The 18,941-nt window shown below is 44.0% G+C and overlaps 1 protein-coding gene across 5 annotated transcripts in view; it reads right to left on the bottom strand.

The window, feature by feature from the left end:
* The window catches only part of HDAC8 (histone deacetylase 8), a 307,901-nt gene that overhangs the window by 29,421 nt on the left and 259,539 nt on the right, over positions 1-18,941 (bottom strand). For 4 of the 5 annotated variants that reach the window (XM_003412724.4, XM_023551435.2, XM_064278557.1 and 1 more), the window contains exon 10: positions 3,516-3,621. In XM_003412724.4, coding sequence (XP_003412772.1) covers positions 3,516-3,621 — 106 coding nt within the window. Of the gene's footprint in view, positions 1-3,515; positions 3,622-18,941 lie in introns of those variants that run through there. The other variant, XM_064278559.1, reaches the window with a different exon arrangement.

Consider the following 18,941-nt stretch of genomic DNA (forward strand, 5'->3'; position numbering starts at 1 on the left):
CAGGGGTGATTGGTGTAGGTACCGGTATCTGGTTGCAGCAGGGGGTCACACTCTGAACAAGGCAGGGGACTGAGAATCATCCCCCATGTGTCTCTGAGGAAAGCGTGTCCCTGTTCTCTAGAGTGTACAGGTGGGTGGGTTGTGCAGATGGACCATGGGCACCCAATGTTTTTGGTTGTAAGGACTGGGAAGTACCAGTTATCCTTGGACCCCTGCTGCGGGTGGCTGGGTGACCTGAGTGGAGCCACCAGTCCTTAGGCGCCTGATGTGGGTAGGTGAGGACCCTTTTTAATAGGCAAAGCAATGTCAAACATCAAACACCCACCTCTCCACCATACAGCTGAAATGGTTGGAGTCTGCCAACAAGGACCTATTCTCCTGAAATAGGTCCACACAGGCCCATGCAGAGGGGAAAGGTACTCAAAGTCCATGGACCATTTATGCCTGGATAGGAGCCGCTTCTGTCCAGAGCTCCCCTGGTTAGTGGAGCTGGCAAATTATCTTTTCCCCTAATTGCAAATTTATTCCTTCTCCAAGGCTGGGAGGATGGCTCTAGATGCTCAACAGGGCCTATCTCAGGCCCAGGGAAGTCAGCTGCTAAAGCCAGCTTGGGAGCAGGGGGCGCGGTAAAATATAAGCAAGTACTTAGCTTTTGCCGAGAACACCGTTCTTCTCTGGTTCCGGAGGTGTGAGTAGGCTGTGTGACTGGCTCCTTCTCCCTGAGAAAACTGCGGCTGAACACTAGTACCAGCCCGCTGCAGCCACTCCCGGGAGTGGTGCCTGACGGCTCCTGGAGATTCAGGTCTGGTAACCCCTCTCTGCTTCTGAACTATGTCTTCCTCCCCCTGCCCCTCAGTTCATTTTCTAAGCTTGCCTTTGATGTTCAGGGCTCCTAGCTTGTCATAAATACACTCGTTTCACTTGTTTTTTCAGGTCTTTGTTGTAAGAGGGCTCTCCAGAAGTGTCTGTCTATTCCTCTATCTTGGCTCCGCCTCTCCTGTTGCTTTTGAGAATTCAAATCCTGGCCCATATGTTTTTTTTCTCCTGTCTAATTTTTTTTAAACTTTTATTGTGCTTTAAGTGAAAGTTTACAAATCAAGTCAGTCTCTCATACAAAAATTTATATACACCTTGCTACATACTCCCAGCTGCTCTCCCTCTAATGAGACAACACACTCCTTCCCTCCACTCTCTATTTTGGTGTCCATTCGGCCAGCCTCTGACCCCCTCTGCCCTCTCATCTCCCCTCCAGACAGGAGCTGCCCACATAGTCTCATGTGTCTACCTGATCCAAGAAGCTCACTCCTCACCAGTATCATTTTCTATCTTATAGTCTAGTCCAATCCCTGTCTGAAGAGTTGGCTTTGGGAATGATTCCTGTCTTGGGCTAACAGAAGGTCTGGGGACCATGACCTCCGGGGTCCTTCTAGTCTCAGTCAGGCCATTAAGTCTGGTCTTTTTACAAGAATTTGAGGTCTACATCCCACTGCTCTCCTGCTCCCTCAGGGATTCTCTGTTGCGTTCCCTGTCAGGGCAGTCATTGGTTGTAGCTGGGCACCATCTAGTTCTTCTGGTCTCAGGCTCATGTAGTCTCTGATTTATGTGGTGCTTTCTCCCCTGTTTAATTTCATTGTGTTACGATCAGAATATTGCTTTATTCTGTTAGGATCTTTAAAAAATCTTGACTTAACATGTAACTTGTGTGTCCTCTAATAGCTTCCATTATTTTTCTCCAACTCTCATCCTAGTCTTTTATCTCAAGTCTTTTAAAAATTTATTCCTATTTTGGGTTTCTTACCTTTCCTATCTCTTCCCTTTAAATTACTTTCCATATATCCTCTCTTGCTTGTCATTTCCATTTCCTCAATAGCAAGATATCACTACTCTCTGGAAGGTATGTGTACAAGTGCATACGCAGGAAAGCATGAGGGCACACAGATATCTGCGCGTTATGTAGGTGTGAACAAGTAGCTGCAGAGGCTTGTTTAATTTCTCAGTTTCTATTGCTTTTTCTGTGTTCTACCAGGATTTAGAGCTTGGATGGGGGGAAATGGCAAGGTTGGGGAAAGAGGAGGAAGAAAAGTTGGTTCATAATTGGTCCCAAAGGAAACGGGAAACATTTCCAGGGTCTGAGAGGTGCAGGAGGACATTAGGGTGGGATCTCTATGTTTAATTCAGGGATGTAACACCAAGGGAAGGACTGGAGAAGGGCCAGGAATAGAAGAACCCTGAGGCCTTAAGAGTTGGACAAGGGAGGAGGATTTGGCTAGGAAGTGAGGACTTGTGCAGTCAGTAGCCATTGAAAGGTCAGAGGGAAGTGGCTTAAAACTATAGGGTCAGGAGAAGGCTGAGGGCTATGGGATACCTTAGAAGGGGCACTGCGCCTTGCTGTGTGCATAATTTTGAGAGTCAGTGTCTAATTAGGTTAGAAAATTTTCTCTGGCCAATGGAGCTTGGGATGTGGAGTCCCTGCCTATGGACTATGCTGTTGTCATAGAATGGGCTCTGCTAGTGGATGTGGCCCTTCATATAATCCTTAGCAAAAATCCACTGGATACAACATATTGCCTCAGACTAACTCCAGGGCAGAACAGACCTCCCTTTCATGTTGGATTATCTTCTGATGAGGGAATCAAAGATAGGAGAACTGGTGCTATCTTGGCCATTTTGTAAATAAACACGGGAGTTTCACTCTCTAGGATGGGCAATACGATACCCATGACCACTTAAACTCTGCAAATAATTATACACACATACATACAAATTCAATTAAACAGGAAAATAAGTGCCAAAACACTTAAAAAGAATGGTAAATGAAGTGAGTTGAGTTGGAAAGCAGCAGCTGGGTTGGGGGGTGGTGGTGCGGGGAAAGGTTCTACTGGAAAGCGAAGGACAGTTTCCCCAAATAGCTAGTGGATAGTGTGATCAAGAGGGCAGTGACCTGATGACTATGTTTTCCCTCTCTCCAGAGGCCAGAACAATTCTAGGCCAGCCTTAGGGAGGAGAAGAAGGAGAAGGCAGCAGCCCCATTTCCAGTCCTCTGGATGAGTCTAGGGAATCTACTCTCAAAGGTATCAGAAGTCCTGCCTATACATTGTAGTCCTGCAGTCCCTCAAGGGTCTGTTGGATCAAGGAACTATACTGCAACAGAAGGTCTGGGAGCTTTCACCACCCCATCGCAAGCCTGAATTGACTTGAACTTCTCTCATTTTAAAGAGGGCTTTATTGTTGGCCTTTGGAAAGAAAAAGGGTTGCAGGGCACACGTTAGACGTGGTTTTCCACTGGCAATATCTGAAGCTGAGCCTTTTGTCCTTCTGAAGGTGACATTAGCCAGCCAAATGACAATTCCAACCAGAGGGTCCAGTGAGGAATTCCAACTACAAGCTGTCAGGTCAAGAAGAGGTTTCCCTTCCACATCATTAAAACAATTATCCACCAAAAGTCAAATGGTATTTGCGGAAGCCTCCACTGATGGGTGGAACGAGGAGGGCAGGACTCAAGGGGTGGGGCTCACCTTTGATATAGTTGAGGATTTGCTGGACTCGGTGGGGCTCATTGCGGTCTGGCCGGCAGCTTGGCGTGATTTCCAGCACATAATCAGGACCATATGCTGTGAAAAACTGTAAGGAAAAGGGAAAGGCCAAAAAACTGACTAAACCACATAAAATCTCTAAAGCAAGCCACATACAAACAGAACAATCAAAAGAACTCACCATTAGGGACAAGGGGAGGGAGACCTAGTTGGGCAGGGCAGGATGATGCAGCGGGAAGCCCTGTCCTAGGTGGCACTACTCCCCTTGTTCAAAACCTTTCAGAATTTAGTCCATTGCTAAATTCTTTAGCTTGTTGTTCAAGGCTGTCCCTGCTTAAGTCCCAGCTTTTGTCTTCAGCCATAGCTCTTACTGTTCCCCAGTTCTCTAGGCACATTAGACTCTTTTGTACCCCCCGAAATCATACCATGCTTTGTCTCCTCTTAGGATCTTTTACTCTTTTCTGGGGGCTGCAAAGCCCCCCACCCCCCAACTCCTGCTGCCTGTGAAAAACCTCCCCATTCTTCCAGGAGCAGCTCAAATGTCACCTCCTTCGCAAAACTGTCCCTCATTCTCCACCAACCCCCAGAGCATTCTGCTGGTACCTCTCTTACAGCCCTTGTTCAATAAATAGTACTTGCTATATATTTTTTTTTTTTATATAGCACATGCAGGTCACTGTGCTGGCTGCTGTGGGGGCTAGAAAGATGGACAAGACCTCCTGTGTGGCCCTCTGAGTGTTCGCAAGCACATTCTGCATAGGATAGAGTTTTCCACATTGACCTGATCTCTTCCTGCTGGATTATCAACTCCTTGGAGGCAGGCAGCACCAGTGTTTTACTCATCTTTGCTGTCCTCACAGACCATGGCAGCTGCCTAATAGTTTTTGTGGACTTGAATTCCATGTCCCAGGAATGTCAAACAAGCCTAGTTTCTGTACTTCAGTTTTTCCTTCTCAGTAGTAGTTTTTTAAATTCAGAGACTCAAAATAAAGGTTACTAGACTCTATTTGTAGCTTGATATATGATTTCTTGTGACCTCTGGTATGTCACAATATCTACTAGGGCCCCCTTGGGGGAAAATGCTCTACAACAAAGGGAATCATTCAGTTGGGATAAGTCTTTGAATGGAAAACATACAAAGCTACTATTTTTTGTTTAATTTTTAACAGAAATAATATCTGTGTACACTCTCTGGTGAGAGAGCATATGGTCCTTAACGTTCTGTGTTGTCAATAGTGATATTGTTGGGTGGCAAGTAAAACAGGGAAATTAAAAATCCATGGGAAAAATGGCATAGAGGGCATGCAAAAGGGATCTTGATGTGTGCCGTGAATTTGAGGCCATTTGATGCCTAGATTATTAAAAATAGTCCAGGGTTAACTTTCCATCATCACCCAAATTGTCCTTATTAAGGGTCTGGACGTATAGCTGATATTATGGGAGATGCTGTAGAACCATCTCTAGGGATTCTAACAAAGTCTTTGTGGAATCCATAGGAGTAACTTGATGGAAAGATAGCTTTTGCACAACCATGACAGAAAAATACTCTGGATGGTACCCAGCTACCATTACTGAACATTTTGGAAGAATCCTGATTAAAAGGGGGGAAATTCAGAAAAAAAAATTCAAATTCTTATGGACTGCAGACTTTCTGGAGCCATGAAGTTTGGACGCCCCTGAAACTATTGTCCTGAGATAACCTTTAAACCTTAAACCAAAAATATCCCCTGAAGTCTTCTTAAAACCAAATAATAGTTCAGCTTAACTAGTAAACAATGTCTGCCTTGAGCCTTATGCTCTTTTAAGAACTATCTCTATGGGATGCAATTGACAACAGCAACTCAAAAGATTAGATAGGAACCTTAGGGGGCAGTGAATTTATGTTAATGGGAGAGGAACAACTCAGAAAAGGAACGTGAGAATGGTTGCAAAATTTGAAGAACATAATTAATATCACTGAATTGTACGTATAACCCAAAACCAAACCCAGTGCTGTTGAGTGGATTCCGACTCATAGCGACCCTATAGGACAGAGTAGAACTGCCACCTAGAGTTTCCAAGGAGCGCCTGGCAGATTCAAACTGCCGAACTTTTAGTTAGTAGCCGTAGCACTTAACCACTAGACCACCAGGATTTCCATATAGAAACTGTTAAATTGGTGCATGTTTTGCTGTGTATATTCTCAAAAACAGCAACAACAAAATAAATAAAATTAAAAAAGAAGAAAAAACTCTAAACATTTAATTAAAAGGAAAATGCCCAAGATTGTGCCAACGCTTAAAATGCCCTTTATTTTAACGGACCGACTTAAAGAGGAGGGAAAGGCTTGGCTCCTTCCTGCTGGAGTTACTGCTCTCTGATGCAGAAGCCCAGAGTTCTGGAGACAGAAGAGGCCTTGAGTAGAAATCGTCTTTACCAAACTTTTATGTGGAACAGACAAGAGGGGTTAGATGGAGGACACATCCAGAAACTGCCCCCTTCCCATTATGATCTAAGTAACTTGAGAAGCTTGTATTTTTAGCCAAGAAGGGCCCCATAGCCCAAGCCTGAGGACCTAGTGGGCTTGGCTGTAGAAGAGAAGCCTTCAAACAGGTGTGGCACTCTCTCCTTAGGTAGTCTTTTCTCCTCCATAGGGTGTCAAGTAGTATATTCATTTCATGGGTATGGAAAGAAAGGCTTAAAGAGAACAACAGAAGAGAGGCAGCTGCAATGAACTGACCTCTCTGGGAGACTCAAACCCCTGGTATCAAGGTGCTATAAAATCAGAGGCAAGATGCCTAGCTGAGGTATAGGAGGAGGGAACATACTGTGTTCATATATGAAGATGACACTGCCAATCCTCTGTCAGTAAGGCAAGTTGTAAACTGTTTAGGGCTGAGTGTCTGGAATAACAAGTTCTCACTTGTGACTGCCTACTATGTGGTTAACCACACACTCCCACTTTAGTCCCCTCTTCAACCAAGAGCGCATGTTTGCAAGATGGTCAGCTACAGCTAGAACCGACTGCCTTGTGACAGAACTCAGCTTTACTGGGATTGAGGTTCTTATTCCGACTTTGTTAACACCTCGTTTTAACTGATTGAGCCACACAGGGGGCAAAGCCATATATATACGTTCTCTACCGAAGCCAGCTGGCAGCAGGTAACAGCCAAGCCCAGGTTCCTAAACCTCTCCCTGCCTTTGCCAACCAAATATTATCCCCCTCACCAAAAAAACCCCAAAAACCAAAAAAAAAAAAAAAAAAAAAAAAAAAACCACTGCCATCTAGTCTATTCCGACTTGTAATGACCCTATAGGACAGAGTAGAACTCCCATAGGGTTTCCAAGGCTGTAAATATTTACAGAAGCAGACTGCCACATCTTTCTCCCACAGTGGCTGGTGGATTTGAACAACCGACCTTTTGGTTCGCAGCCAAGCACTTTAACCACTGCGCCACCAGGGCTCCTATATTATTCCCAGGTCCCCCTTATTATTTGCACTATTCTTAGGCTAGGGGACTCAGATGGTTTAAGAAGGTCCTGGTTTTGTGAGTCAGTTCCACATGACAGCTGGCTGGTGCTGGCCCTGGGAGGCTATGCTTGGGGCTGGGGGAAGCACTAGACACCAGGAAGTCATAGGCTGTATCTAAGGCAAAGGTGGTATCCTATTTCCCCTCTCTGGCTCTCTCATAGCATTTCTCTGTTTCCGTGTTACATTATACTTTTATTTTTGCACTCGTTAAATCTTTTCTACTGGACTATGAACTCTGCAAAGGCAGAAACTCCTGTCACGTTCTTTTTGCATCCCCTGTAGAGTTGAACTCAACTCATCACAGGTTCTCTTTAAACAACGTTGAATTAAATTAATTTGCAAAGTGTTTCGCTAGGTGTTAGGTTAATTCTGTGAAATAATTCAAAGAGTCAATTCATAGTACTAACAGCTTTTCCAGACCCCTAAGGCAATATAATGAGGTGGAAAGATCACTGGCTTTAGAGTCAGGCAGACTCAGATTTTAGTATCTGGATTTATTTTGTCGTCTCTACCTTAGGGATGATAATTTTTTACCTTAGGGATGATAATGCTGACCTAGCTTAATTGTTAAGAACCAATGAGATAATATATACAAAACAGCCTAGCACAGGGCCTGGAACATAATAAGAGTTCAGTAAATGCGAATTCCCTTCTCTTGAGGCAAGAGACCCTTAACTAACTGGTGCTTCATTCATACACTGAGGGATATTGGGCCAAGTGCCTGGGGCTGAAATGTAGGAAGAAGAACCTGCTCCTTCTGCCAGGCAAGGCCTAGCAGCCCCCGTGTCCCTTACCACTTGCTTAAGCTATTAGCTTAGTCTAGGGCCTGTGGAGAAACTGACTTCTCTCATGGTTTCCTGTCCTATGGTCCTGCCACTCCTTACTTACTGGAGAAGTGGAAAGGAAATATGATCACATAAGGGAAAGGAGATGTTGGAGTGGAGGAATTTGGCTAGCACTAGAAATAGCTTGAAGGCCCCACCCTGAATCTTCCCTCCAGCCCTGAAGAGGAAAGGAAATGGGCAAGTAGCAATCCCATTTCCAGACAGGTGGAGCAGGGGATGAAAGAGGCCGGCTGATCTCCAAGTGAAAACACTAGCTTTAATCTCAGTAAAGGTAGGAGGGAGGTACTAACCCCTTTCCATCCCCCCCTCCCTTTTTCCTCAATATTCCTTTTGCTTTCTGAGTTTCTGTTTATACATTTTTTAGGTGAACGTGGTGCTGGGGAGGGGGCAAATGGAAGGTATGAGGTGGGCAGAGGGACAGGAGCTGAAGGTAATGGCTACTTTAGGGTAGCTGGTCACTTCTAGCCCTTAGCTTAGCTCTAGCTCAGTTCAGTGCTCCTTTGTTGCTTGCTCCCCTCCAGCTCTTGTTCACACAATGAAAACAGCATAGAATCTAGATATTTGGTTTAAAAAAATCCAGAAGATGCCTTAAAGTTAAGTTTATTCATAACTCCAAGTTTGGTCACAGGAAACCAAGCCACAAACCTGAGTCAACCAATCCTTTTGTCCTTCCTTCACCATTTACTAAGTTCCTAACTACGTGCCAGACTAGGTTAGTCGCTGGGGTACAAAGATAGTAAGACAGGTTAGTAGGAGGGGTTGTTGTACAGCAGTGCGATGAGTGGTATAATAATAATCCTAAAAATAAAATAATGACAGCTAACATTTATTAAAGGCTTACTAAGTGTCAGGCACCTAATGCGTCTAAGTATTTTTTATGGATTAACCCCATTGCCATTGAGTCTATTCCAACTCATAGGGACCCTATAGGACCGTAGAACTGCCCCAGAAGATTTCCAAGGAATGGCTGGTGGATTTGAACTGTTGACCTTTTGGTTGGCAGCCCAGTTCTTAACCACTGCACCACCAAGACTCCTTTTATGGATTAATTAACTTAATTCTCACAACCAATACATAAGGTAAGTAAACGGGGTATGAAGGATAGGGGACAAGCATTCCTAACAGAGCCTGGGCAAAGGCAGGTGTGGAACAGAACAGCGCATCTCAGAAATGGAAATAAATTAGGTATGGCTACAGTGCAGGGCACAAACATGAGGCTAGGGAGGCAGGCATAAGTGTAATGGTGGGCCCTGTTTGCCCCCCACACTAAGGAATCTGGCCTCATCCCAGACTAGAAGTTCCCTGAGGGCGGAACATTGTTTTGTTACCTGCTGTACTGCCTGTTCCTGAAGTAACATCTGCCCAACTGTGGTAAATAAATATCTGTGGGATAAATGAATGTAGGCTGGGGAAGATACTGAAAGCTTTTAAACAAAGCACTTTAAATACAGTTTCTAAAATGTGCAATTAGAAGGCTCATTGGCTACTGTGTGGAGAATGTTTTGAATTTGAGGGAATGCAAGCAAGTAGGGAGACCAGTTAGAAAGCTATTGTTACAGTCCTGATTAGCAGTTAACATGGTGTGAAGTATGATAGTTGTGGGAGGAGTAGCTTAAAAGAGAGCGTTAACAGGACTAAACAATGAATCGGGTGTGGAGAGTAACAAAGCGGGGCAAGTCGGCTTTCTGGCTGTGTAGGAGGAGCATTAACAGAATAAGACATAAGAAAACAAGGTTTGATGGCGGTGGTAGTGTGTGAGTGTATGTGTGTGTGTGTGTGTGTGTGTGTGTGTGTGACATAATGAACTCAGCTGGGAGCATGCTGTTGAATTGAACTGGCAGGATTCTGTTGATATACCCGTTGCCGTCGAGTCCATTCTGACTCATAGTGACCCTGCAGGACAGCGCGGGACTGCCCCATAGGGTTTCCAAGGAGCAGCTGGTGGATTTGAACTGCAACCTCTTGGTTAGCAGCCAAGCTCTTAACCACTGCGCGCAACCAGGACTCTCCTGCTGGTATAAAAAAAAAAATATAGTGGTCTGGAATTTAGGGGAGGGGTTGGGCCTGAGATACATGATATGCGTTATCAATAACTATAAAGTCAAGGAATTAGATGAGATTGCCTTGGCTGGTAGGGGATGCTTACTACAGAGTGAGAAGAAGGCCAAGGGAAGAATCATGGAGAACAGCAATACTCCAGAGGCAAGAAGAGGGAGTAGAGGCAGACCCAGCAACAATTTAAAATACTGCTGAAAGGATAAATAAGAGGAGGACTGGAAGGTGTTTTCCGATTTGCTCACTGGAAGGAGACCTTGGCTGCTGCAGAGTCAGTGGAAGCTGTGGATAGAGGCCTGACCGGAGTGGGCTGAAGACTCAGAAGGGAGGAAGTAGAGATAAGACCGAGAATAAACTTATTTTTTCAAGGAGTTTGAATCGAGGGTGGGGCTGAGGTAGGGTGGGTGTTTTAAGATAGGAGGGTCTTAAGTATATTTATAGAGCCCTGGTGGTGCAGTGATTAAGAGCTTGGCTGCTACTCAAAAAGGTCAGCAGTTTGAATCCACCAGCTGCTCCTTGGAAACCCTACGGGGCAGTTCTACTCTGTCCTGTAGGGTCGCTATGACTTGAAATCGACTTGATGGCAACGGGTTTGGCTTTTTTGTTGTTGTTGTTGAGTTGTTGAGTCTACCTTCACAATATCTCTTTCCTGTCTTCTCCGTCCCCACAGTGATCACCCTAGCTCAAGCCCTCATTACCTCTCCCCAGGACTATTTTAGCAGCCTCAACACTGGTCACCCCACCTTCATATACTGCTCCCAGTTCTCCTAAGATAAATAAAACGGTATTCTTCCCTTGTGGAACTCTGTCTCATGGTCCAGACAGACAGACCCGACTAACTAAATACCTATCATTCTGCCCCAGATTCCCATCCTGTGGACTCTTTGCTTATAAATACACTTACTGTTTTATTCATCTTTATATTACTCATAGCTCCTAGGGTAGGGCCTGGAAAATAAAAGGTGCTCAGTACGTGTTTATGGAATGAATGAAATATAGTGCTATTGGGATTCTGAGGAGATCTGCATCCAGTAGGGAGAATTAGGGTCTTGAAGGATGAAAGTGATGGCAAACAGGTAGAGAGGGAATGTGTGGGGATGAGGGAGAGTCAGTAGAGGCAAGAGAACGCAGGACAAGTTTGGGGGCCAGCAAGTACTGCAATTTGGCTAGAGTTGGAGAAAAGGAGAGCGTAAAAAGTCTGAATCCCAGGTTGAAGAGGCAGGGCTGGGTATGCTAGGCACACTGGGGAAGTGTCGGGACTGGAGCTGTGCCTTAGGAGAACTGGAAGCGGTATCTAAAGGCTGGGTGACCAGTGTGGAGGGTACTAAAATAGTCCTGGGGGAAGTAATAATGGCTTGAGCTAGGGTGATTGCTATGGGGATGGAGAAGACAGGAAAGAGATATTGTAAAGGTAGACTCGACAGTTCAACAGGATTTAGTAACTGGATGGCTATGAAGGAAATGAGAGAGAAGTCCATGTTGGCTCCTCGGTTTTGAGTCTGGGTTGTTGTTGGGTACCATTGAATTGATTTTGACTCATAGCAACCCCATGTGACAGAGTAGAACTGCCCCACAGGGTTTTCTAGGTTGTAATATTTATGGGAGCAGACCTCTCGCAGAGCCACTGAGTGGGTTCAAACTGCCAACTTTTCAGTTAGCAGCTGAGAGCTTAAGCATTGTGCCACCAAGCCTCCTTTTTCAGTCTGGGTAAGTGGAAGAATCTCAGTGCCACTGACAGAAAAAAAAAAAAGAGCTGGGGTAAATTAGCAGGAAGAGCTAGTTTGGCTAGGGGAAGATGATGGGCTTAGGTTTAGTTGGGTTTGAGATGACAGAGTACCTAGGTCCAGATGTTTAACAGACAGCTAGAGATACGATAATGGCTGGGGACTAAGATAAAAAATTAAGGAAAAGTCTACATTTAGATGGGAATAGGGGGGAAAAAAGAGCCAATGAATAGGCAGAAAAAGAGCAATCAGAGAGGAAGAAAGGGAACAGTAAAGTGAAATCTCATGGAGACCTTAGGAGTGAGACTCAGCAAGGAAGATGCTTAAAGGGATACACTTGCCGTGCCGGCAAAATGCTCCTGTGGTTTAACTAGCCTCCAATAGGGGATACAATGATACCGCTTTTATCCATCCCCCTATTTATAATACTCCAAGCAGCTCTCAAATTTTTCATGGTTCACTCAAGGTCTACCTTTTCTTAAAAATTACATTTGATTCTATTTTTTTGTTTTGTTTTCTATTAGGGTGAGCCTCAGGTTGGTGCCTGTCTCACAGCCCCCTGAGGCTTGACTCTGTCTTCAACTGGTGATGTTGTTCCACTAACTATAAGGTGGTCCCTGACCAGGAAGAGCATTTCTTGTCCTGAATCACCCTGTAAGCAGAACTCATCATAACCAGAAAAATACAGCACCAGCACTTTGAAGCATCTCCTATAACGTGGTCACGTACAATGCTTCTCAGCTTTTCCTATGTCACCAATTACTCCCTCAAAGAACCTGGGCCCAACCATGAGGGAAACAAAAAAGCTTTCTTTTTCCCAGAAAAAACATTTCTGTTTACAAGAAATTTGGTTATCATAGATATCATTTATGGTACATTTTAAGGACATAAAATTGCAGTGGCATTATTGGGAGTAAATTTAATTGCCATGGCTTTACAACACAAACAAAAATAATAACTCTATTAGTTGTTGAATTGAACTGGCAGGGAGTAGCACATCAAAGGCAATTGCTAGTAGACTGGGCCGGGGTGGGGAGCTGGGGGCGAAATTATGAGTGTCCAGAGCATGAACAAGGGGTCAGGGAGAGATAGCCAGAGGCAGATACAGGCTATTAGATAAGATGTTACATGTGGAGGTGGACACGAGGATGGAAGGAAAAGAAAATTCTTAGCTGCCGGAATGAATAAATACTTGGTGGCCCATCTAGACAACATTGGTGTTCTACCTGCAGTACTCCTCTCACCTCTTGAACACAGAGAAGGTACTTAAGAGCTGCTTGATAATGAAGCTTATATGCTAGTGCACAGTTGTGCCGGGAACTGTTTATTTGAATGAATGAATAGGGCACGGAAACAGTTTTATTATTCAGATGTTTTAATGACATTTTAACTATTTATACAGAAAATAGCTTATTAAGCAGAATAATCAGGTAAACCTGGGATATGTTAGCTTATTGAGTACCAGTTATATTTAAGCAAAGAATATGCTCAGTATTAACTAGTCTTATTTCACTGGCTAAAATACTTAGAGTCTTTGTGAACATATGTGTATAGCCCTTTTCTGTATTGTCTGATCAGTAAGGTTCCCGTGTTAGTCAATCCATAGTTGTGTGTGTGTGTTTTAGGTGCTGAGCACTATTCGAAGCCCTGAGGGGAAGCCGAGTACAAAAAAGGATAAGGTCTGGTAACTGCTTTCAAGGAGCTGAAAATCTAAAAGGAGAAAGAAAAGATATACATAGGAAGGGCAGAGAATAATTGAAGTTAAACAGTGTAGTGTTGGCCATAGTATAATAAAATGCCCTCACACGTATTAGGCACTGGACAAATTAGGTGACTTGTCCAAGATCACGGTGCTAAGGTAACAGATATGAACTTGAACCCATGGCTTTGGACTTGCAGCTCAGTGGGCTTTCCATTACCACGAAGTAATCAGCATAGTGGTTAAAGAGTGATATTTCTGGAGTCATAATGGGATGAGCTAACCTTTGCTCCACCAAGTACTTGCTATGTGACCCTAAGCAAGTTACTTAACTGTTCTGTGCCTTGGTTTTCTTGTGTGCAAAATGAGAATAACAGAACCTACCTTACAGGGTTGTTGTGAAAATAAATGAGTTAATTCATGGAAAGCACGTGGAACAAGTACCTGGCACATAGTAAACACTCATAAATGTTATTAAATGTTTATTATTAAATGCTAGATATTATTATGCTTTATTAACTGTACAAAGCAACAGGAGTTCTGAATGCAGTGGGTGGTAGTTAAACTAGAGTTCTTTATAAATGCCCCCTTTCTTGGACATATTCAGGCTGAATGAGGGTGAATTCTGAAGCACTTACCTGGTATCCAAAACCCTGAAGCCAGAACGAGGGGCAGAGAGATCAAGAAGAGAAGGACTCCAAGTAAAAGTGACTCAGAAAAGTGGAAGTGAAAAAGAGGGAATGAGAAATTGGAAGTGGGGAAGGGGAGAGAAGAAAAAGGCAAGGGGACAGAGGTGATGGAAAGGAGAGGAAATAAAATGGAGGTTTAGGTTAAGGAGGGGAAGGAAGAGGTGCAGAGGAGGAGGCAGGAGATACCCTGGCAGGGTAGCTGCCACTTCACTAGGGGTCTCCAAGCAGGCCAAGGTTTTCCTTCAGGGCATGGATTCAAGGGTTTTGAGGAAGGGCTCTGGCCAAGATTAGTGCCTTCCCCACATCACTGCTGATCCTCTAATTTCCAATATTAGAATTCCTCCTTCATAAATATATACGGGGCAACACTGGTTATACCATAAAAAAAAATAGGTCTCTGTTAATCATATGAATATTTTGGGAAGAAGCCTACACATAAATCTTTTTTACATTAATTTTTCTTAAACCAAAGGTGGGGACGAAAGAAGGGAAAGCGTAGGAATACTGCTTTAACTGGTTTGGTGCTGATAACTTAGAAAATTGATTCTACTGAAGGCTTAGTAAGAATTGCCTTGGCTTGATCCTTACACTCCTCCAGGTAAGGGCTCTCCCTCCATCCCTTCGCTGCTAACCTTCTCATTTCTAAAGACACTTCAACTCACTGCAGTCTGGCTTCTTCCCCCACCTCCACTGAACTGTTTTCTAGAACAGGAATGGCAAAGTTGTTGGCAACTCTGATTGACTGGTAGTAGCTGCTTGAGGCATTGTGCTGAGAAGGATTCTGAGGCTGCATCTAGGTTCAGCAGGAAAGTGTACCCTGATCAGTTTGTAATGTAATCCATGGGAGTACGTTGTGGGCAGCGTGGAGTGGGGGTGGGGGCTATGTAATCATATATATAGTGTAGTTTTGCTATTCCTGCTTTAGGAGATCAAGAGTGATCTCCTAATTACCCAATCTAATGTCTTCTTTTCATTTATCACTGTGGGATAAAGAATTTAACTTTACCCAAAGTAATGTGGTCTTTGCCCTTGTTTCCTAAGAGATAATTCTAAACCCTTGGAATTTCCTGGGCAATTGAGGTGCCTTTCTTATCCAAACCATACCTGAGGGTTTATGCTAATGAGTGGGGGTTGGCCTGGCGAGAAAGACCACCATGTGGCCTGATATTAGCTTACCTCAGAGAGGGAAGGGAGCACGATTCAATAGTCAACAATGAGGCGCCTAATCATGACTATGTACTGAAGCCCCAATAAGGGCTCCAGACACAGAACTTCTGGTTGGTGAAAGACACTGATAAACATGGGAGAGTAGCCGCCCTTTTTGGGACACGGAAGTTCCATGTTGGGAACCCTTCCGGACCTTGCTCCACACGTCTCTTCTTTATGCTGACCCTGGTTTGTATCCTTTTGCTATAATAAATCTGTAATCGTAACTATAGTACTTTCTGTGAGTTCTGTGAGTTGTTCCAGTGAATTATCGAATCCAAAGGAGTAGCGGCAGCCAGTCGGTGAAAGTGAAAGAGCCCAGGTGGGGCCCCTAAGCTTGTGGCTGGTATTCTGAAGGGGTGGTGGGAAAACCCCAAATCTGTAGCCAGCAGGTCAGAAGTAAGGGTGTTGTGCGGACTCCTAAGCTTGCGACTGGCATCTGCCCATTTTGCAGTCTGAAGGACAGTGTCCTTTTGAGATCTGACCTAGGTAGGGCCAGAGGAAGAAGTGCTGCAGGGGCAGCTGGCATCTAAGGTCCTGAGTCAGAGAGAGAAAGTCCCGCATGGGTGGCTGGTGTCAGAGATGATTGAGAAGTGGGAAAGCGGGGATTCGATTATTTGGGGATTGGATTTATGTAGATTTTTATCTATGAGATCTCTCTCTCTAGCACATAATGTCACCAACCACCCTCTCCTTTTTTAATTGTGGTAAATATATATGTGACAACATTTACCATTTCAACATTCTTCACATGTACAGTTCAGTCACATTAATTGTGTTTATCATACTGTGCAAACATCACAAAATTTTCCATTACCCTTAACAGAAACTTAGTGTTCCCTAAACAATGAGTCCCCCTTCCCACTCCTTCCTACCCGCCCCTGGTAACCACTAATACTTTTAGGTCTGTATACACTTGCCTATTCTAGATATTTTATGTAAGTGGAATAATACAATATTTGTCCTTTTGTGACTGACATATTTAATTCAGCATGATGCTTTCAAGGTTCATCCATGTTGTAACATGTATCAAGACTTCATTTATCTTTACGACTGAGTACTATTCCCTTGTATGTACGTACCATGTTTTGTTTATCTGTTCATCTGCTGATGGGCACTTGGCTTATTTCTACCTTTTGGCTATTGTGAATACTGCTGCAGTGAACATTGGTGTACACATATCTGTTTGTGTTTCTGCTTTCAATTCTTTTGAGTATTGACACTGTCTCCTTCTCCTTAATCACTAGTGCTCTCCCTGTTCCTTCTCAGTCTCTTTCCCTGGATTCTCTTCCTTCATCTGTCTCTTAAATGTAGGTGCCCCAAGGCTGTACCCTCAGCATCTTTTCTCTCTCTCTTTGCAAGAGTTCGCACCCTCTGCTGCTGTTGGAATCACCTCTACGCAGATACCTACATCTCTGGATCTAGTGTTTATCCCAAGCTTCTGACCCGCATTTATCATTTGTCTGCTGGACATTGCTACCTGTAAAAGTTAAATTCCTGGTACTCAATCCTTACTGGGTTCCAAGCAGAGCTGATTCAGTATATAAGTCCTTCTAAACAGAATGTTCATCTTCTTTTTTTGTTCACTCAGTGCTAGAAGTGAGTCCCACCTTACAATGAGCAGCGCAGCAAAGATTTGAACTTATAACCCTGGATGGGTCAGTGTGCCTGTGCTTTCTTTAGAGGCAGTATATTTTGTACTTTCAAAATATCTGAAATGATATGCTTTAGGGGATCTCTACCTGAGATATTTTCATTGCTTGATGAGCAATGGACTTTTCCCTATCACTTGTCAAATGGAAAAAAAAATATCTAACTGTGTGCGAGAAGATAGAAAGACGCATGAGGTACTCCCAAGACTGGCATTATCTCTCAAGGGGTAGCCTGAGAGCAAGCGATATGTTTGGGGGGTATTATTTGAAAAACACTGATATCTGCTGGGGCAGGATACAGATTGGTAAGTGCTGGGGAAACAATGATGAAGCAGATTCAATCCCTGACCTTGAGAAGCTTATGGTCTGATAAGGAAGACAGGTACAGGAATAACTATGGTGAGAAGAACATCAGAAGTGAGTCATTTCTCTAGAGCTATGGGAATTCTGAATGGGAACAATTAATTTTGATTGTGGGGGGCAGGTAATAGATAAGGTTTCATAGAGCGGCGGGAGGCAATTGAGACAATTGAACTGGCCTTGAAGGATGCGTCGGACATAAATAGGAAAGGAGAGAAGGCAAGAAAGTCAGAAGAAGCAGAATGAGGACAGTGAAGATATATCCTAAACAAATCATAAAAATTTTACTTATAGACAAAGAATAGAATACTGGGTCAAAGCCCACACCAGCATAACTCTGTAAGCAACTTTCTTATCTTCTCTGACTAATGTATCCTTCTTTCATGATGGGCAAGGACGGATTGATAGGCTTGACAGAGAGAGGAGAAAAGCCATGCATGGACTTGATACTATTCATCAGGGAGGCTACTTGGGGGCAAATTGGAGCTTTACGTGCCTAGAACCTACTGATTCATTTGTTCACTCATTCATTCAACACCAGTACTTCCTGAGCACTTCTGTGTGCCAGGTTCTGGGCATGAAGAGACGAATGAGACTCAGCCCCTGCCCTCAAGGAATGGATGGAGATACAGCTGTGCAAGCAAGCAATTATAATGCACTTCGGTAAGTACTAGAGCCCTGGTGGCACAGTGGTTAAGAGCTCAGCTGCTAACCAAAAGGTTGGCAGTTTGAATTTACCAGCTGCTCCTTGGAAACTTTATGGGGCAGTTCTACCCTGTCCTATAGGGTCACTAAGAGTCAGAATCGACTTGACAGCAATGGGTTTGGTTTTTGGTTTGGTAGTAAGTGCCATAATAGAGGTGCAGGCAAGGAGTCCTGTAGTCTACAGGGAAAACAAAGTGAAATCAAGCTGTGCTCTCCAAGTCAGCCTCTAACTGATTTCCTCCCCTCTGAGTTTTCTGTTAGAAATTCAGATCTGATCATGTCATTCCTCCTGCTTAAAACCATGATTGGCTTCCCACTGACTGCAGGACTGAGTCCAAACTCCAAAGCAGAATACACAAAGGCCTTCACAGTCTGCCCAACTGACTTCTCCAGCCTTATCTCACACCACGGCCCGGGCTATGGCCGTTAAACTGAAGCCACATTGAACTGTAGTGTCTCTCCTGGCTCCTCTTTATCTGGGCAACTCTGCTGCTTCCCTTGAGTCCTTGCTAAATGTTGCCTCTCTGCTGAGCCTTTCTGGCTCTCCCAGATGGAGTAAGTTCCTCCTCCCTGTTCCCACAGCTCACTGCTGACTTCTCTATTGTAGCACTTATTACATTATAGTTTAATTGTTTCTGTGTCTGTCTCCCCCACTAGGCAGTGTTATCCTCAAGGGTGGGACCTGGGCCTTATTCTTTTCTTTATCCCTGAGATTTAGTAAGGCCTAGCACTTTAGCACATAGTAGGTGCTCCATACATCTTTGCCGAATGAATGAATGACTCTGACATATGGCCATTTAGGCCAGGTTGTTGTCAGTAGCTGGCATTACTTACTTAACGTGAGAGATGCATAAAAAATGAAGGGCAGCCAGAGTAGCTAAAAAACAGGCGGCTCTAGTGACATTGTGAAAAAAATAAGCTGGAGAAGGCTGAGACAATGCTCCCACTCATGCTTAACAAAT

The sequence above is a fragment of the Loxodonta africana genome, chromosome X, assembly GCF_030014295.1.
Source record: "Loxodonta africana isolate mLoxAfr1 chromosome X, mLoxAfr1.hap2, whole genome shotgun sequence".
Taxonomy (NCBI): domain Eukaryota; kingdom Metazoa; phylum Chordata; class Mammalia; order Proboscidea; family Elephantidae; genus Loxodonta; species Loxodonta africana.